At 46.1% G+C, this 17,915-nt stretch overlaps 1 protein-coding gene across 3 annotated transcripts in view; it reads right to left on the reverse strand.

Moving 5' to 3' along the window:
• The window catches only part of LOC119393700 (protein turtle homolog B), a 337,896-nt gene that overhangs the window by 129,308 nt on the left and 190,673 nt on the right, over positions 1–17,915 (reverse strand). For all 3 annotated transcript variants that reach the window (XM_049416323.1, XM_037660827.2, XM_037660826.2), the window contains exon 2: positions 8,762–9,097. In XM_049416323.1, the coding sequence (XP_049272280.1) occupies positions 8,762–9,097 (336 nt within the window). The remainder of the gene's footprint in view (positions 1–8,761; positions 9,098–17,915) is intronic.

A 17,915-nucleotide genomic window follows, 5' to 3' on the forward strand; every position in this document is an offset into this window, starting at 1 on the left:
GTTGATATACAAAAGAAGCGAACGGAGAAAGCATCGACGAAGAAGAAGAACAAGGAGCTAGGGACGGCGCTTAGCGGTATGGAGGGAGGCGTACGACCTTAATGATCGAGATATGCTTTTTCTTCTCCTTGTTTGCGGCCGGCGGGGCCAGGAAGCGAAGACGGCGCGGTTCTGCTGAGCATGTATGCCAGTCATCATCAATTACGGCCGAGATGATTCCTCTTTCCCAGCCCTCGTTTCTCTCCACGCTCTTCGCCTTCGGAGCGAGAGCAGTTAGGCGTGACAGACACGCCGCATATCGTCGGAGCCCGATGGCTCGTTCGGCTTTCGAGCATGCCCTCCTTTCTTCTCCTCGCTTTTTTCCCCCCATATGTCCGGACAATTCCAAGTCGAATGCCGTTCCTGTTCTGCGTTCGTTTCGCTCGCGTTATTTGTTATGCACCCAGCGAGGCATTGTGTATACTTGCGCCAAAACACGAACCGGCTCCGGCCGCACGACAATGGAGGCGGCGTTGTTAATAAATGCGTTTGACGGCCTTGCTAGCGATGGGAGATAACGAGCGTGTCAAGATAAATCGATCTTTGCAAAATCTAAAAGAGAATGAAAGAAAGCAAGACAAAATATTCACGTTCTTTTCTTGAGTGAGAGGGAGTGAGTGGAAAGCATAATGTAGAATGGTCTATGTTCAGAAAACACACACAAAAAAAGGGGGGGGGCGGGGTTAGCACCAAAACAAAAACAGAAATATGAAAGATGGGAAACAGAAGTCATGAAGACCTCCATGCGATTTGTAGTCTGCGTGATTTGTCGGCCTCTCCCCCCCCCCCCTTCCTGCTTTTTGTACTGTTATCTTTAACCATTTGGTTGATTCACGTTACGATTCGCGAAGTATGCTTTCCTACCAAATTTGGCTAAGTATGCCGTGCTTCTTTTTTTAGTTTGGACTCATTTGTATGTAAAGAGTACAAAAAGAAATCGCATGGAACATTTAGAGACATTCGTCTTGTTCGGGTTGACTGATTATCTGAACAGGAACGTTACTCGCGCGAGGAAGCTTAGTGCGTAGTTATATGAATAACAGGCGCTTCCCGCGCCTGACTTTCTAGCTCTCGAAACTCAGATATCTCGAGAATGGAAGAAAGGAAGACAAAAAAAAAAGTAGTGATGTAGTGTTTTCTCGAGGGAAATCCAGCAACATCATGTTTAGTCGTTATATGAAGGCATTCGTTTAATACCGCTTGTCACATATGCAAAGGCGTGTGCGTTACTGGAAGCGTAATCTTTACAGATATGTTTTCATCTTATATCAATGAACTATGACATGTAAAAAAAAAGAGAAGCTGATGAAGTTGCGAACTGCTGCAAGTAAAAATGGAACAATACGCCTGAGGCGTAAAATACGACGCAGTATTCTTCCGCTATCCTTTATTTGTTCTGCAGGGTGCCCATATACATATAAACCACAGTCTAAAAGTAGTTTATTATCCTTTTCCTGCAGGGTTTAGGGGGTACTACGTTAGCTAAATAATAGTTCTTACTTGTTGGGAGGAAAGCAAAATATTGAAAGATATCACCGCATATATGACGGTTTGAGCGCGAAATAGATACAGAAAAACCAATGAATTTTTGCTAGTACATTGGTATGGGTGTGAGCTCCTTTTCATAGTCACTGTAAGTAACTTTTGTCCCAGCCTCACTTCGCTCTCCCCTCTTCTTTTTATTCTAACCTTATTTCTCCATCCGATTCACGCGAGACGGCGAACGGGAAGCCTTCTTCGTGATGGTTAACCTTAAAGGTCCACATCGTCTTCTCTGTTTTCATCTTTTTCGCAGAACACTACACGAATGATGATGAAACACAGGTCGCTATGTAGATACCGCTACGACCGTCGTACTTACGATGCCGCTAACTAGAGGACATTTATTCCAATGCATTAGTGTGTCTCGCTTCCACTTGCTGTTTGTTACGTATTCGTGCCCGTATTGATCGCAGCCGACGAGGTCGAGTTAATTAGCGAGACGCAGTTCTTGATTACGGAAGTGGCCGGAGGGGCTTCGTAGACGGTCCCGGGAGGTTCCAGTTCCGCACCAGATTACGCAAGTGACACGAGCATGGCTGTCGCAAGGATGCTCCGAAGGAAGATATAAAAAAGAAAGAAGGGACAGCGAATAGTCAGCACTTGCGATAAGTCACGGATTGCGTAATAAAAATGAGAGGAAGCTGGCTGAACTTGCGAAAAGTGGCGACCTGGAGGCACTTAGGCAGAATCAGACTGCACCGACGTTAAGGGCCTTACCAGTCATCCATTAGGCCATTATGTAAAATCATCCGACAGATAGCATCAGCTGATGTAAAGCAGTGCATTAGGGCAGATGGACATGAAGATCAAACAGAGTCGGTGTAAGTTTTTCCGGGCCGTTTTGAAGGGGGAGAGAGAGAGAGAGAATCAAGAAATGGCAGATAGGTTAGCCTGGCACGCGTTCGGTTTGTTAACCTGCACTGTGAGAGATGAATTAAGCGATGAAAAGACCGGTAGAACTGAAGAGAGAAGAGAGACAATACTAATGAGTAATAATAACATCCGGTGTTTTGCGTGCCAAGACCACGATATCATTATGAGGCACTTCGTATAGGAGAGCTCTGTAAATTTTGTCCATATGGTGTTCTTTAACGTGCACTGAAACCGAATGGTACACGGGCCTTCTATCATTTCGTCTCTATCAAAATGCGACCGCCGCGACCGGTATCGAACCCGCGACTTACAGTTCTCACGACGAGCGCACACGGAGAAGTAAGTGAAGTCTACGAAAAATAGCACAGACCCGTCGACTTTAAGCACACTCTTGAGCCATTTCTTTCTTGAGCCATCGACTCATACGGCCACGGTCCTAGAATGTTTGCTTCAGAAAACGATTTCGAGTGCAGTCGGTTTAGCGTTATCTGAAGAGGTTGCCGGTGGGTGCAAGCTCACAGGACGTGTTCAGTGGTGTTTTCGGTCCCGCGAAAATCCTGTAGGTATGTAATCCGTTCCGATACCTCGTGACAACGCCTTCGCGAATGAAACACATATGCAAAGGTGGCATAATGAGCTGATCGCTTTTCTTCTGAGGTCACAACAGTTTGATCCCTCATTTTGAGATAACGCTCATTTCGATTCATTGGCCGGCTGTCACATACAACTGGTCTGCTGCAATGGAGGATAGGAGACCACGTCTTGTATTGCGCAACCCGGCTTTGTGAAGGGTTTGCGGCAGAAATGAAAACAATACATTCTTTACTATTTCCCTCATCAAGTGGGAGACCGTGGCGCCTGAAAGTGACAGGCCGACAAGACGAAGTGAAATAGAAGCCCGTTTCTTTGTTTTGACATTTATGGAAGAGGAGAGCGATATATAGATTTTTTTTTCTGCGGCGCAGATCTGACAGCCGGACGACGCCACTTGACGTTTTGCCATGCGAGCCTGCTCACAATAGCTCGATTGTTTTTGTAGGGCTTGTGAGGACTCGATAAAATTTTTATGCCTTTGTATATAGGCTGTGAGGTTTAGTCCTGTGCACCGTTAACGCTATGTTGTCTGTTTCTTTTTTTATTTTATTTCTGACAGCACTTTCGTGGCCAACTCGAAAACAGGACGCCCATTACCGGAGACAGAAAAATAAATATTGACGTTTCTGGACACGTACGATATGCCTTCATTTCACTCCCCTTTTCCTTCAATACTTCTTTCTTTTCTAGTCACGTGTATAGTTTTTTTTTCGCTGGGAAACATTCGTGTCTACGTTACCGAAAATATCTGCAACAGCCAGCAGGACTCATGACACCTCAAAAGAGTGCAGCCGTACGATGCCATGATTACTGTCCCACGTTGAAAAATAAAGACAGACATGAGAAAATGGCGCCAAAAGATTATTTCAGGTTGTCGCTGAGGTTCTCATCAAGAATAGATTTGTGTCCTCCCTTCCACGTACTTTGAGCGTGTACGCACGCGCGCATGCACATACACGCACATTCTCCCTCTCCTTCAAAACTAATCTGATCTTTACTGTTTTGTATTACGCTTTTATCTAAACTCCTTACGCCATAAGTAGGCTTTGACAGCGTTACAAACGTTTTTTTGCGATTGCGTTCAGTAATTTTTACGAAGTCTTTAAGTTGTGTGTGATTAGCTGAGCTGTGCTTTAAGAATATTTTCATTCTTTAAGTTAATTACATTCACGTATAGTTTAACAGTGCTCTACTTTACCCCCTCCCCCTCCTCATCCTCCTCCTCCTCCTCCTCCTCTCTCGCTCTCTCTCTCTCTCTCGTTTGACCCCCTTGAGTCATTCCATCTTTCTTCAAGGTGACAAACCGGCCACACGCCTTATTAACCTTGCTTCTCCTTGCATCCCCGTCTACGCATGCTTCGTTTGTTGGACATGTTTGTGTTCATACGTGTATGTAATGAGTTTCTGCGTTCAACCGGTCTATCAGAACAACTCTGACTGGAACGTCCTGCATGCGTGTGCATCTATGCATTTTACAGCTAAAGCTGTTACCAGACCATAACGGCAGTGGGGTAGCTGTCCGCCGCCACCCCCGCCTTTGTACGTAACCACTACAGCGCGAAATAAGAAAAAAAAAAAAAATAAAAGAAACGAGAAAAGAATACACTGTATCGGATGGGATTTGAACCCGGGCACTCAGTGTGGCAGTCGTGTATTCTATGACAGAACCACGCTTGGGCTTGAAACACCTTTGCAAAGAGACCCTATACAGGTGTCATGTCTCGCAAGGAATCGCGTTAACATGTGTAATATAGCGTGGCAGAAGAGTAAAATAACAACCAGGCGTCACACAATGCTAATTGTGCAACGAGTGTGCGGTTTAAAGCTTCCCACCCACTGCAAATTTCTCATTCATAATTTTTCATCGTCATCAGCCACATGCAGCATCAACAAAGCGCACATAATGCCTTAGAGATATGTAAGGGATAATGTCGAGTGCGCGCGCGCGCGCGCGCGCGCGCGCGTGTGTGTGTGTGTGTGTGTGTGTGTGTGTGTGTGTGTGTGTGTGTGTGTGTGTGTGTGTGTGTGTGTGTGTGTGTGTGTGTGTGTGTGTGTGTGTGTGTGTGTGTGTGTGTGTGTGTGTGTGTGTGTGTGTGTGTGTGTGTGTGTGTGTGTGTGTGTGTGTGTGTGTGTGTGTGTGTGTGTGTGTGTGTGTGTGTGTGTGTGTGTGTGTGTGTGTGTGTGTGTGTGTGTGTGTGTGTGTGTGTGTGTGTGTGTGTGTGTGTGTGTGTGTGTGTGTGTGTGTGTGTGTGTGTGTGTGTGTGTGTGTGTGTGTGTGTGTGTGTGTGTGTGTGTGTGTGTGTGTGTGTGTGTGTGTGTGTGTGTGTGTGTGTGTGTGTGTGTGTGTGTGTGTGTGTGTGTGTGTGTGTGTGTGTGTGTGTGTGTGTGTGTGTGTGTGTGTGTGTGTGTGTGTGTGTGTGTGTGTGTGTGTGTGTGTGACCGGGCGACTGAACATAATGACAAGCGAAACAGAGCACGATGAGGATGGGGCCGGATATCGCTATCGCGTTCAACTCTTAAAGGCGAAGCTTAAGCGTCCCCCAATTTTTTTGTTTTTATTTTATCCCTCTCTCTGTCCTCTTTCCAACCCTTATTTTCCCACCTCTGTGCAGGGTAGCAAACCAGGTCATTACTACCAGGATAATCACCCTGCCTTTTCCATTTCACTTCTCTCTCTTTCTCGATGTTTCTGAGCTGCTGCTAGTTTGTTCAACGTTCAAAACCTTTTGAAATCTCGACCCGAAGTCATGTACATTGCGAAGGCCGCGTCATAATGCACCGTCAGTGGCAAAAACGTCGTTGCCTAAATCTGAAAAAAAAAAGTAAAGAAAAAGTTATTTAGATATATGGAGGTGCTCGATGGGCCGAGTCTGCTCCCGTCGCAGTAACAGATCAAAACCGGAAGTACTGGAGAAGCCCGCAGTTTTCTTTTCTTTTTCGGTATGTTACTAAAGGAGCATAGATTAATAGAATAAAGCGTATGTTTGCAAGTTCGGTAATTATCTCGTGATGACATGAAAAAGTATCGAGCGTTTTGGTTATATATTTTTGTCATTTTTTTTCTGTAAAGAAGATGGCTTAGACTAACGGGCGCCCTCTATACTTCATTTCCTCCCACTTTTTAAACTTTGCAAGAAGGTACTAATTACGCGCATGAACTCCACTTCTAACAAGGCGAGTTAAATGAGATTAAACAAATGTGCCTAATAATGAGATTTTTTGAGAATTAAATGAACAAAATGACACTGCTATAAGAAGCATGGGACGACTATACACCGAAACAGTATTCTGTTTATTCTTAATAATTACTAGCCTCGGGTAGCACTGCTCGTTAAGGCTCCTGCATCGCATAGCACGGTATTTTGTCTCGATGAAAAACAAAGCCATGGGCGCTCTTCTTCAATATACGCTGCGCGAGGCATAAGGAATGACTGATGAAGCCTGGCGCGTGCAGATGCGTGGCTAAATGTGCATGCAAATTTCACGTTGCTGCTGGCGTTGCCTCCTTCCTAGTCCTTGTCATTACGCTGGGCATTATATCGAGTACGAAGAAATGTTTCGAAGGCCCGCACTTTAATTTATGATTACGAGCTTAATCTTATGCGCGAAAGTTCTTTTGCACCGTTACTTGACGAATATCAAACAGGGAAAGGTTAATATATCAAGTGCTCGCAGCCAGTTCTACGCGTATGCGTTTTCCTATGCAAAGGATAGGTAAGACAAAGGATAGATAGATGAAGTAATGCTTGGCTCAAGCACAGCATTCGCAGATGGGTATGTTTGCGCGTTAAATTAGAAAGAGAGAGCTCCCAAGCCGAGACAGTCAGGTTGAGACAGAAAAAAGAAAATCGCATATTTTTTAAGATTTCATATGCGTAATAGGAGCGGCAAGTTCTTTAATGCACGCGAGTGGCTGGTGCAGTTACGTGTTGCATACGAATGTGTTTGCGAATACCGTAGAGGGATGATGGTTCAAAACACTTATTGACTCTACAGAGTCATCTGTAAGGGGAAGGCAATCAGCCAGACCATGCCTGTCAGCCACCTCCCTGGCACTATTTATGGCCCGAAGCTGGAACCCCGGTTTGTTGGATGCAAGTATTTCTTTCCAAGCGAGAATGTTGAAGGCCAGGTACTTTCAGCAACTTGACATCACTAGTCGTCGGCGAATCCGTCAATGAGTGCGCTGAATGAAGATAGATTCCTAGAATATTGTAACCTTTGGCTAATATTTACTTGTGTTGACGGCAGCGCGCGTGCCTATGTGCAGCTTTCAGTTTTTTCTTTTATTTTTTTCTTACGCTTCGAAGCACCAAGTAGTTTGGTTTCGTAGAAAGTTACGATTTGTCGGGAAACCAGTACCTCACGCCGGACATTGAATACATTACAGCTTCCGTCGCCTTTGCGAGGTTGGTTTTGCGTACCATACACGGCGCTGGAATTTTTTCGTATCCCAATCTCCAGCGTTCAGAACTAGTGAATGCGTTAATGCCCACCTCTTGGAAACGCGATGGAAAGTGTCTGTAGTGACATATATCACTTTCAGCGTCGGGCATACTTCGGTGCAGGAAATACTTATTTGCTCAGCCATAAATTCTGTGTTTGTTGATCAGTTAAACGACTCAGTAAAAGCTCCACCCACAGAAGAATACACTAAACGCGTCCCGTGTGCCTTTGCGTCCCATAACGTATTTCCCGAAAGACGACAATTTTGAAAGTTCCCGGCCACCGTGATGTCACGGAAATTAGCGAACTTTAAGTAAACTCACTCGTCTGTTCACATTCCCTCAGGTATATCGAGGTGTACATACCACAGCATTCTAACTCGTCACAGACTGTCTTTTTGACACATATGCACGGAGGACGTGCGCGGTACTGCTTCCTCAGCGGAGCTTGTACCGAATTTTCGCATTGTCACCCGATGGACCACAATTAAACAATTAATGGCGAGCTGTAACGTTAAGAACAACCCGAAGACTTTTGAGGTGCGCCATAGTCCATGAAGGGGTCTGATTTAATTTCGACAATCAAGGAGTTTTTAACGCACACCCGTACATACCTATATAGTCGGATACGTCTTTAGAAGTCCGCCATGTTTCCTTTTTGAGGGCGGACGCACACAAGCCTGCAACAATGGGTACGCATTCCAGATTGATGTCATGAACCATACGGCCCGTCACCCTGAATTCGGAGAACATGTCTTAGTCGCGGGACCATTCCTGTAGTCGCGGAGGCGATCGTTTGCCGCGCTTCGTACGGCGGGTCCTCTCCGGACTTAGTTGTATCCGACTATATTGCTACGTAGCTAACCCATCAAGAGCCAGACATTCTGCGTACAGAAGACGACAAAGAGGACTGGCCTGTCTGTCTGCTGTGGGTGCTGTCCTCCATCTTGATCGATGCTGTGCACATCAGTGTAAATACACTTGTAAATAGTCACGCCTCGTGTCATTTTACGTAACAATATGTATAGTACATGAGCCATTTATTTATATTGTTGTGCCACTGTGCCACTGCCTCACTGCTACCTTGTGGCAATATTTTGCCTAGATCAAGCGGTGGCTGCCGCGACCAGGAATCAAACCCGCGACGTAATTTTCGGCAAGCACAACGCCACAGGCTTTAAGTCAGGATATCCGGTCTGAAACATTTTACCATAAGCCACGCGAGTACGGTCAGTATGCATGCACAGAGGGGTACATGTCCAACTCACCGATGACCTTGAGGTTGATGACGGTGTTCACGGAGCGCGCCTTGCGGAAGTCGACGCGGCAGCGATACTCTCCGGCGTCCTCTTCCTCGACAGGATCGAGCTGTAGGAAGGCGGGCCGGTTCATCATGTTGAAGTAGGCTCGGGCACCCAGCTCGCTCACGGCCGACTGGCGCGCCTGGTCCACGTGACCACGCCGGGCGTCCAGCGTGTAGATGGGCGCGGGACCTTCGTCCTTGTACCACAGCACCAGCGCCACCGTGTCGTCCGCAGACGGCGGAGTGATGTCACACGGCAGCGCCACCTTGCCACGAATCACGGCCGTGTACAGTATAGACGCTGTATGAAAACGGCGAAGGAGAAAAAAAAAAGAGACGGATAAGTTGGCGAAATCGAGATTCTTCAAGATAAGTCAGCTGAGAACATGCATATTTAAGTATTTTTTTCCAAGCACTGGCTTCCGACAGCATAACTGAAAAACTTGCACGAAACTGCCGTCCTAGATTGACTTTCGCCAGTCATATAGTCATCATAGCGACCGCTGGCACGAATTACCGGCACCGTAGTCCCAGTAATTGAGAAGTTTCGTGAATACAGGCACATGACCCTAGTTTTGAATGATTATTTTAGCGACAATATAGCAATCCATTATTTACCCGCTTGAGGCCATGCTTCGATATATTGCCAGAATGAAGAGCTTGGACTAACAATTATATGTCATGGAGACACGATACCGCGATTGCGCTTCTTTCATATAGTACGGAAGCTTTTCACTTCAGAGAGCGCTACAGAGGACTTGCATTCGCTAGTGGAGTAAGGCAATTCACAGTATAAAGTGCCGTTCAGAAAGATGACGACCATTAACCATCTAGTCCCGCTTTGCGTCAAGCTACAGCTAAGCCAGTCGTAGCAGCGGCGGCGATATGAATGAGAAAGATAATGATGGATGGCTAGACGGGCGTTTTTCCTTCTGGTGCAATTAATATCACAACTGTTTTAGTTAATCGGATGGCGACTAGGCTATGCAACTAGCGCACGGAAACGAACCTGTATGCCTCTAAAGACTGTCGAGCTGTGCTACTGTATAGGTTGCGGGCTCAGCTCCCTGCACCAAGGTCGCATTTGAATGGAGGCGAAGTGCAAAAACGATTTTTGTGCGTGTACAAATGTTAGTGAGCTATATGTCGGCACTATTCAGAAACTGTTTGAGCGTTGTCTGTGCTTTCTCTCTTTGCTTGACACTGATCAGTTTACAGCATCGGTTTACTTTCCACGACGCCCGCAGGAGTTGTATTACATCACCCAACTTAACTTATGTTGTGACAACTGGCATTCCGAGTTCAAAAGCAGTAACTCGACGTTTGCTGTTGAAAGGCGCAGGAAAATCGGTCAGGGGGAGGGGAGGTTTCGTCCCGTTGGAACTGCGCCGCATCGCATAAGTCACGCCACTGTATGCTTTTTTTTATGGCATAATTTAAACCGGTTAAGTGAATCAATGGCTAACGTTGTCCTAGATGGCGCTCAGACGATCAGAACCACGTCGAGCCAACCGCCTCAGCGAACAATATACAGACGAATGACGCACGTACTGCATGTTTCACGCTAGTAGCCTAGGGGAGCAGCGTTTCGCAAAAGAACTTTTATAGGATACCAATTCAAGAATTGCTTTTTATGTTGGCTCGAATGGCATCCATTTCAACCCGTGGAGGTTGCGGTAGGTCAACCCCTTCAATTTTTCAAAGCCGTCTTAAATAGCATCTTGTGTCACCCTTAAAGTCAGGCAAGATCCTATCGAAAATGGAAATACCCAGCAGTTTTAGAAATCACGCGCTGTTGGAAGTTGAGAAACCGTCCATGATTGAGTAGAACTTACTTCGTCTGAACGACTGAGCTTCTTCTTTGACCACGCATGGCGCACGGATGAAACGGAGAGAAATCGATGGAGTCAAGTCGCCGCTCGCTTATTCTTAAGGAATCACGGTGTCTGGTTAAAAAAGGGCTCACTTTACTTATGTGCGTCTAAAAATTACAAAGGCAGATTCGTCTCACATCGAATATGCCTTACAGCGCCAGACCTTGAAGAAGCAGATCTATCCAAGGGTTAACGCGTTATTACACAGTCTCAGCTGCTCGTCCGCAGCAGCTCTGCGACGCAGGCTCCCAGCCATTTCTAAGGACAGACTGAGGGCGCAGAGCTGCTGCGGACGCCCAACTAAAACTTTGTACGACGGTGCTTGACTGCTGACCCGAAGGAAGCGGGTTCAATTCCGGCCATGGCGATCGCATTTGAAGGGAGGCGACATGCTAGTGGCCCATGTACTGTACTATGTCAGTGCACGTTACAGAACACCAGATGGTCCAAACTCCAAATTTCCGCAGCCCTCTACTATGGAGTGCCTTATAATCTGTAGGGGTCTCGGGGCTGCGGCTAGCCCTGAACCCCCCAGGGAAGACACCGAGACAGACCAGCAGCCATCTTTACTCTTGCGATGCCCGGCCGCAACTGCCAGCTGCCAGCGGCTGCTGAGCGCGAGCTGCGAGCGCGCCATCGTTCATCGTTCTCTTCTTCTACGGTCGGCGCGCTCGCAGCCCCCTCCCCTCGGGAAAATCGGGGGAGAAGGACGAGGGCTACTAATCATATCGTCGGTTTGGCACGTAATACTCCAGCAGTTATTAATATCCCCTAGTAAAATACGTTTGTGAGTGCGCACGCGCCGCATCTCTTTGAACACAGGTAAAATCAATAGAGAAGAAATGGGCAAACTATGAAATATGTCGTCTGGGTTACTTCTTGTCCTTGAAGTTATGTATCTCGTGAAGAAACGTTCAGTAGACCGTGTAATGACATTGTCACGCTGTAACGACATTGACACATTGCAGACCTGTACCACAGTGATAATGTTTCAACATTTTTAGACTACAAAAAAGGGTTTGGGTCAGAGTCAAAGAAAAGGAATGGCAGAAGTGAAATAATTTAAATTAATGCTCCTTTGCAGTGGTGATATTACCAAAATATGAAATGCTAATTAATGAATACTTGATAGTAATGACGAGAGTAAAAGGAAGGGCTTTTAGGAAATTGAACAGCAAAAAAGTCACCCTACAGGCAGTTCATTGAAAGCCTTGATCCAAAATGCCCAGATTGTGGCGCTGCTTTTACGTTAGATCACATGCTTTGGCAGTGCCCGTAATTACAAGGTTCTCAACGCACGACCGAAGAGGAATGAAGCTCTGGGCGCAGGAGCTCAGAACTTCTGCATCAACTCAGGGCTGTCCAGAGAGCCCGCGACGCGGCGTTGAGGCTCGGCCTACCCGTCCTGACGTGGGAGCGGCCCGCTGCTCTACCGCCTTGAGCGATAGCGTTCCTCAGGGCCTAAATAAAGTTCTCTGTCTGCTGGCTATTAACGCGTTATATTTCACTACTCAATCTGTTCTCAGGCCCAAAAATATCCCGTTTCAGACACGCGACAATATCAGTTATCCTAGCTGAGGTAACTCAAGACGGCTGATATGGAAACGAAATGCCGCTAATGCAAGCTGTTTCTGCCCCGGTTCTATGTCCCGAAAAGCTGAACAGTATTCACCGCATTTATGATGCCTTTGGTGTGTTTAGGAGAAACGGGAAACCGCAATGCTTCCTCCCTTTAATCTTTTTTTTTGTGTGTGTGGGGGTATCTATTACGATGCCCGCATCCATTTTAACGCGACGAAAACTTTTCACGTGCCTCCCCCAAGCCTAAACCGTATTGAATAACTGAATGCATCCGATCAACTTTTTGTATACAATGTTAGTTTCAAATTTTTATTTAACATTACGAACCTCCCCTCTCCCCCCCCCCAGCCTGACATTGCGTCACTCTACTGTTAGCGGTTGTTGAAAGATCCGAAGCTTTGAAAGGCTCTTAAGTGTAAGTTTCCCAGCATTACACAACTCCCGGAAAATGCAGTGAACTGCTGGCAAATTTAGCCCTGTAAATTGTGGGGTCTGATGCGGTAAACGCCGCCGCTCTCGGAACACACGGAGACAGTTCACGCGGTCGTGCAACAAACGTGGAGGTTTATTAAACACTTCTTTACATATATACATGGCGAGCTCGCCGGCCGAATTAGTAACACGTAACACGCTAACAATGAATACTGGGAAAACAACACGCACACTCAATACAATATAAGACATACAATACAATATAACATAAGACATACATGAGATATAAAATAAGACAACATAATGCAACAGAAATGCGGAGGCGGCGCTGCCGATGCACGACTCACCACGAGGGCCCGAGGGAAGCGAGCCGCGGAACCGTACTAACCCCCTCCGGACCTACCGTGGCCGTCGCCCATCCGCGCGCGCCGCCACACCCCCAAACGAGACTCACACCCCAAACGAGACTTATAGCACCGGCTATAATTCTCCGCGGTGGCGACGCCGGCGCCACCGCGCTAAACTCGGGTTACAGCCAGCGCATCCCTGACATTGGCCGAACGTCTCCGCTTACGCCAAGCACGTGCGCTGCAAACACAGCGGCCGCGCCCAAGCTACGGCAGTCGCCTTTACAGGGGTGATATAGCACCCCCACAAAATATTTCTACAGGTCTAAATTTGCCGATAGGATATGCACTCGAACGGAGCATATTGGCCGCTCCCAGTGTGGCACTTTTGTTCGTTGACTGCTGAGAAACGCAAAGTACAGCTACGTTAGCGCCTGCTATATCTACGCACATTTAAGAACTTGCCACCCTTTGCACATAAAATGAATACAAATGCGTTGCATGTTCACAGGAACGTAATGTAGCCGACATTCGCCATCATTCAGTCAACATTAATCCTATCAAATCATTATGTTTTATTGTTTTATTTTCCAGAAGAGATCAGATGCTTGAGAGGTTCACTAGCTAAAAGCTGCTATGAACTGCTACAATTGTACTGTCCTGATTTTATCCCGGGCAGACTACAAGTATGTTTTATCAACAAAGTGTGCCGCTACGACGGTGCGCGTACTGCCTTACAGAACGGACGCGTAGGGGGTACTTCGCTACTTCGCAAAATAGTTAACTATGGCGTAGTGAGTACTTCTCAACTGCACCCGCAGTAGGCGCCCTAAGAGAGTTTACAGCTGCCAATGTCACGCGCACAGACATTTCCTTCCTAACGGCGCGGTTGAAGTGTGAGGAACGAGAAAGCGATGCGAACGGCGCCCGATAATGTTGTTGCATTCCACTCTTAAAGGTGGAGCTTAAGCGTCCTCCAAGTTTTATTGGTTACGCAAATATGACTGAATCGGACAATGAATTAGGAAAATCAGATGGTTGACTGGATTCATGAGTAGAGGTTAGGAAGTTGTGGGCAGGAAACATACGAGATCAAATACAGTGCTCAGTGTTTTTTTTTTTTCAGTACGCCAGTGCATCACTCCGACTTGAGTCGATCAAAGGTGCCCCCGAGAAAAGACTCTTTCCTCCAATTTCCCAATGCTAGTCCTTGCAATCGATTTCCAAATCGTGAATTCAGTATCCTACATCTTACTCAGTAGATTTAGTTCTATGAGCAAAATGGTTCCCTCTTAGTCGGTGGGTTTTGTATTTCGCTTGAGGAGAAACGCATTCCATCGAGCAATTTCGAGCAATTTCGTATACAACAATATTGTGCGCAATGCGAAGTCGCAGCACGTCATACGCTCACGCTCGAACTGAATTCAATAACGCCCGGATAAGACTACGCTTTCAGAATCTCACCTGTATACCATTTGTATCTGAATTCTACCATAATCTATTTCGACAATAGCTGCCTCTGTCTAAGGATACTGCATGTCATCTCTTCTTTAACGTGGTCACTTTTTCATAGGCTTACCTTAAATAAACTTGACTTAGGCAAATCAAGATATATTTTATCGTTCCCTGCACTGGCTCTGCTTGACGTCTTATGTGCCACAGGTATGACATGAATTGTGATGCCCTCCACGGTGCACCAATTTACAGCCAGACATGAAAAGTTTCTAGGGTGTATACAGTATATGTGACCCCGGCCCCGCTTACGACAGCCTTCCACAAGCCTGTAAACGCTGAAACGTTATTAGCAGAAAGTACAAAATTTATTTTTTTACTTCACAGAACGTAATGCACACTGCTTCTAAGAGACAGACGTCTGTGCATTTTACTCAGTTATGTCTGCAACATTTCGTTTTTCAGTTTAGAGTGTCAGGGCCCGTATTCACGAGAACGTCTTACGTTGAAACTTTCATAAGAGAATATTTCAGTCAATCACGATGCGAGACGTATCATTAGCGAAACCTGCTGCCCGAGGGAAAAACGCACTTACCAAACAGAAGTTTTGTGAATTTGTCTCCCCGTTCCTAGCGACGAATCGGTTATTCTGACTATACACTTCTCAATACAGAAATATTATTCAGCCCAAATGCGAAACAGTTATGTTCGGAGGTTGACATGCCTTACCACAGGTCTTCATTTGCCTGTAAAGAATTGGACTTGGTCAAACAAGCATGTGGCTTTGAGCGGCTTTAGCATAAACCCAAGACAAGCGAAAGATGCATTGCCTATACGAAGTCAGACACGCTGACTCGTCTGTGTTTGAATAGTTCTCACGGTATTTTTTTTTCTGCCATCAATGAATGCGGATGATGCGATACCATGCCACAAATATTCAAAGGAGTGCAGTAGAATAAGTGTATATACAATGTCTTTGCCATGGTTTCTCGCTGACCTAATTTGCATTCGAATAGAGAAGACGGCAAGATAAAGTTTCGCGGAAAGGTTCAAGTTACGATGTATGACTAGCTAGGCTAGTAAGAGATCCTATACTACGGGTGAACCTTGAGACTAGAATGCGATGCAGGGATATTTATGTCGCAAACCAACTCTTGTCATCTTACAGGAACACCTGACTTTTAGTTCGCACATTCCTCGCTACTGTCCATAAATGGCCTCTGGCAGGGAAAACTCGTGAAACTCTCAACAAGGTAGATGCCATGACAGAGCAGATAAGAAAAACTGATATATTCATCTACAGAAATGACAGAACTCACTCTGGGACGAAATACATACACGCTGATGAAGATTATGTTTTGTCGTTCTCTCAACATTAGGCGCTTGGAGGTACGTAAAGACCACTCTGCTAGCAAATTAGGTTTCAAGGGTACACAAAGAGAGGCGATAATTACCGCTGTCAGCCGCACAATTAACTAAGATTGAATAATGAATTTTTTTAGTGACTGGAGTAAGCGGGTATGTTTGTATTAAAAAGTTGGAGGCCGTCATGTTTCTGCATAGTTCCTCTTAGAATAAATCTTTATGCATATCTGTGCTCTGAGATGTCTGACTGCCAAGTTTAGTTGCGCTTCCTAAGATTAAGCATGAAAGACAGTGACGATCGGCCCTAAGCTTCTCCTGATGTGACGCGGCTGCTGCGTGCAGAATTTCGTCTCACAACAAGGCGACACAACAACTGAACATTACCGGGAGGTAACTCATGGGATCCGGACCTACACAACAAGGCGAAAGCATAGGCAAAGATGTTACCTAGCTGTTCTCCTTTCACTCTCAGCTCGCGAAATGGAAAATCGGAGAAGACCATCTATCAAAACACGTAAGCGTGTTTATCACGTAACGCCAGTGCTTAACAACCACCCCCCCCCCCCCCCCACAGCTCCCCGAAAAATTTCAGTTTTGCATGTCTATATATATATATATACACGCACATACAAACGGACGCACGAACATGCATAAAGTATGGCTGAACCCTCCAACCCTGAAAAAAATTCTGGCCACGCCTGTGCCGTGCTGCATTTAACCATGGCAGGAGCTGCCTTGCCGGGATAAGGAAGCCAGCAGATAAGAAACCCAAATGCGTTGTGGTGACCAGGCGAGCCACTAAACAAACTGCCGAAAACTTATCCTCTGTGACCGCCCTCAGCAGGATTATGCATACTGTGTATGCCATTCCGAGCAGTCACTCCTTGACTTCGCCAACCGAAAGCGAAACGGGAACAGTTTTCAGTATACCTATGCTTCCGCCCTGTTGTCACACGAAACGCCGCACGCGAGAGCCGCGTCGCATGATAGGGAGGACCTTTGCGTCGATCTTCATTGTCTTGCATGCTTAATCATGCGAACCACCGTTAAACTTTGTAACCGTATATCTCGGAGCAAGGACGTTCTAAGAGAATTCTGCCAAGTTAAACTGCGTAGAAACACGAAGGTCTTTAACGTTTCATGACCGCTTACTGCAGTCAATAAAACGTTCATCAATCATTTTTAGTTAAATGGGCGACTGTCGGCGATAATTATGGTATCAAGCTGGTAGCATGAATGATTTGCAGAGGTGATCTTCACTTACCTCGCAGCGCCTAATTAAAAAAAAAAAACATAAAACTTGTTTTCATCAGCGTCTATATTGCTACAATTGTATCAGTATTAATGAGACCTAACAGACAATAACGCCAAGGAAAGTATAGGGGAGTGTTACCTGTAGTATTTAGAATATAAATGTGAAGAAAGTAAAGTGGACGAAAAGATAACCTGCCGCCGGCAGGGACCGAACCTGCGACCTTCGAATAACGCGTCCGATGCTCTACCACTGAGCTACGGCGGCGGTCATCCTCCCGTCCACTTTATGGGGTATATATGTGCATTTAAACCTTGGAGTGTTAGTCAGCGCCAATCGCAGCCATGGCGGCGAGTGTGGAACACTCTTTTTCTGCCTTTCTGGCGTCACGTAACACGTGATCTTTTTACGAGCTGGCAGCTGACCAATAATCCCTCGCATACTACCTGAAGGCATCAAGTCTGCCAGAACGAGACCCTTGCTATGAATGAAGGAAAGAAGATGACTCTTAAGGGCTCGTTTTTCTTTGTTAGACACAGTATTAATGAGACCTAACAGACTGTTAGGTCTCATTAATACTGTGTCTAACAAAGAAAAACGAGCCCTTAAGAGTGTTAGGTCTCATTAATACTGTGTCTAACAAAGAAAAACGAGCCCTTAAGAGTCATCTTCTTTCCTTCATTCATAGCAAGGGTCTCGTTCTGGCAGACTTGATGCCTTCAGGTAGTATGCGAGGGATTATTGGTCAGCTGCCAGCTCGTAAAAAGATCACGTGTTACGTGACGCCAGAAAGGCAGAAAAAGAGTGTTCCACACT

This window comes from Rhipicephalus sanguineus, chromosome 5 (assembly GCF_013339695.2).
Source record: "Rhipicephalus sanguineus isolate Rsan-2018 chromosome 5, BIME_Rsan_1.4, whole genome shotgun sequence".
In the NCBI taxonomy this organism is placed as follows: Eukaryota; Metazoa; Arthropoda; class Arachnida; order Ixodida; family Ixodidae; genus Rhipicephalus; species Rhipicephalus sanguineus.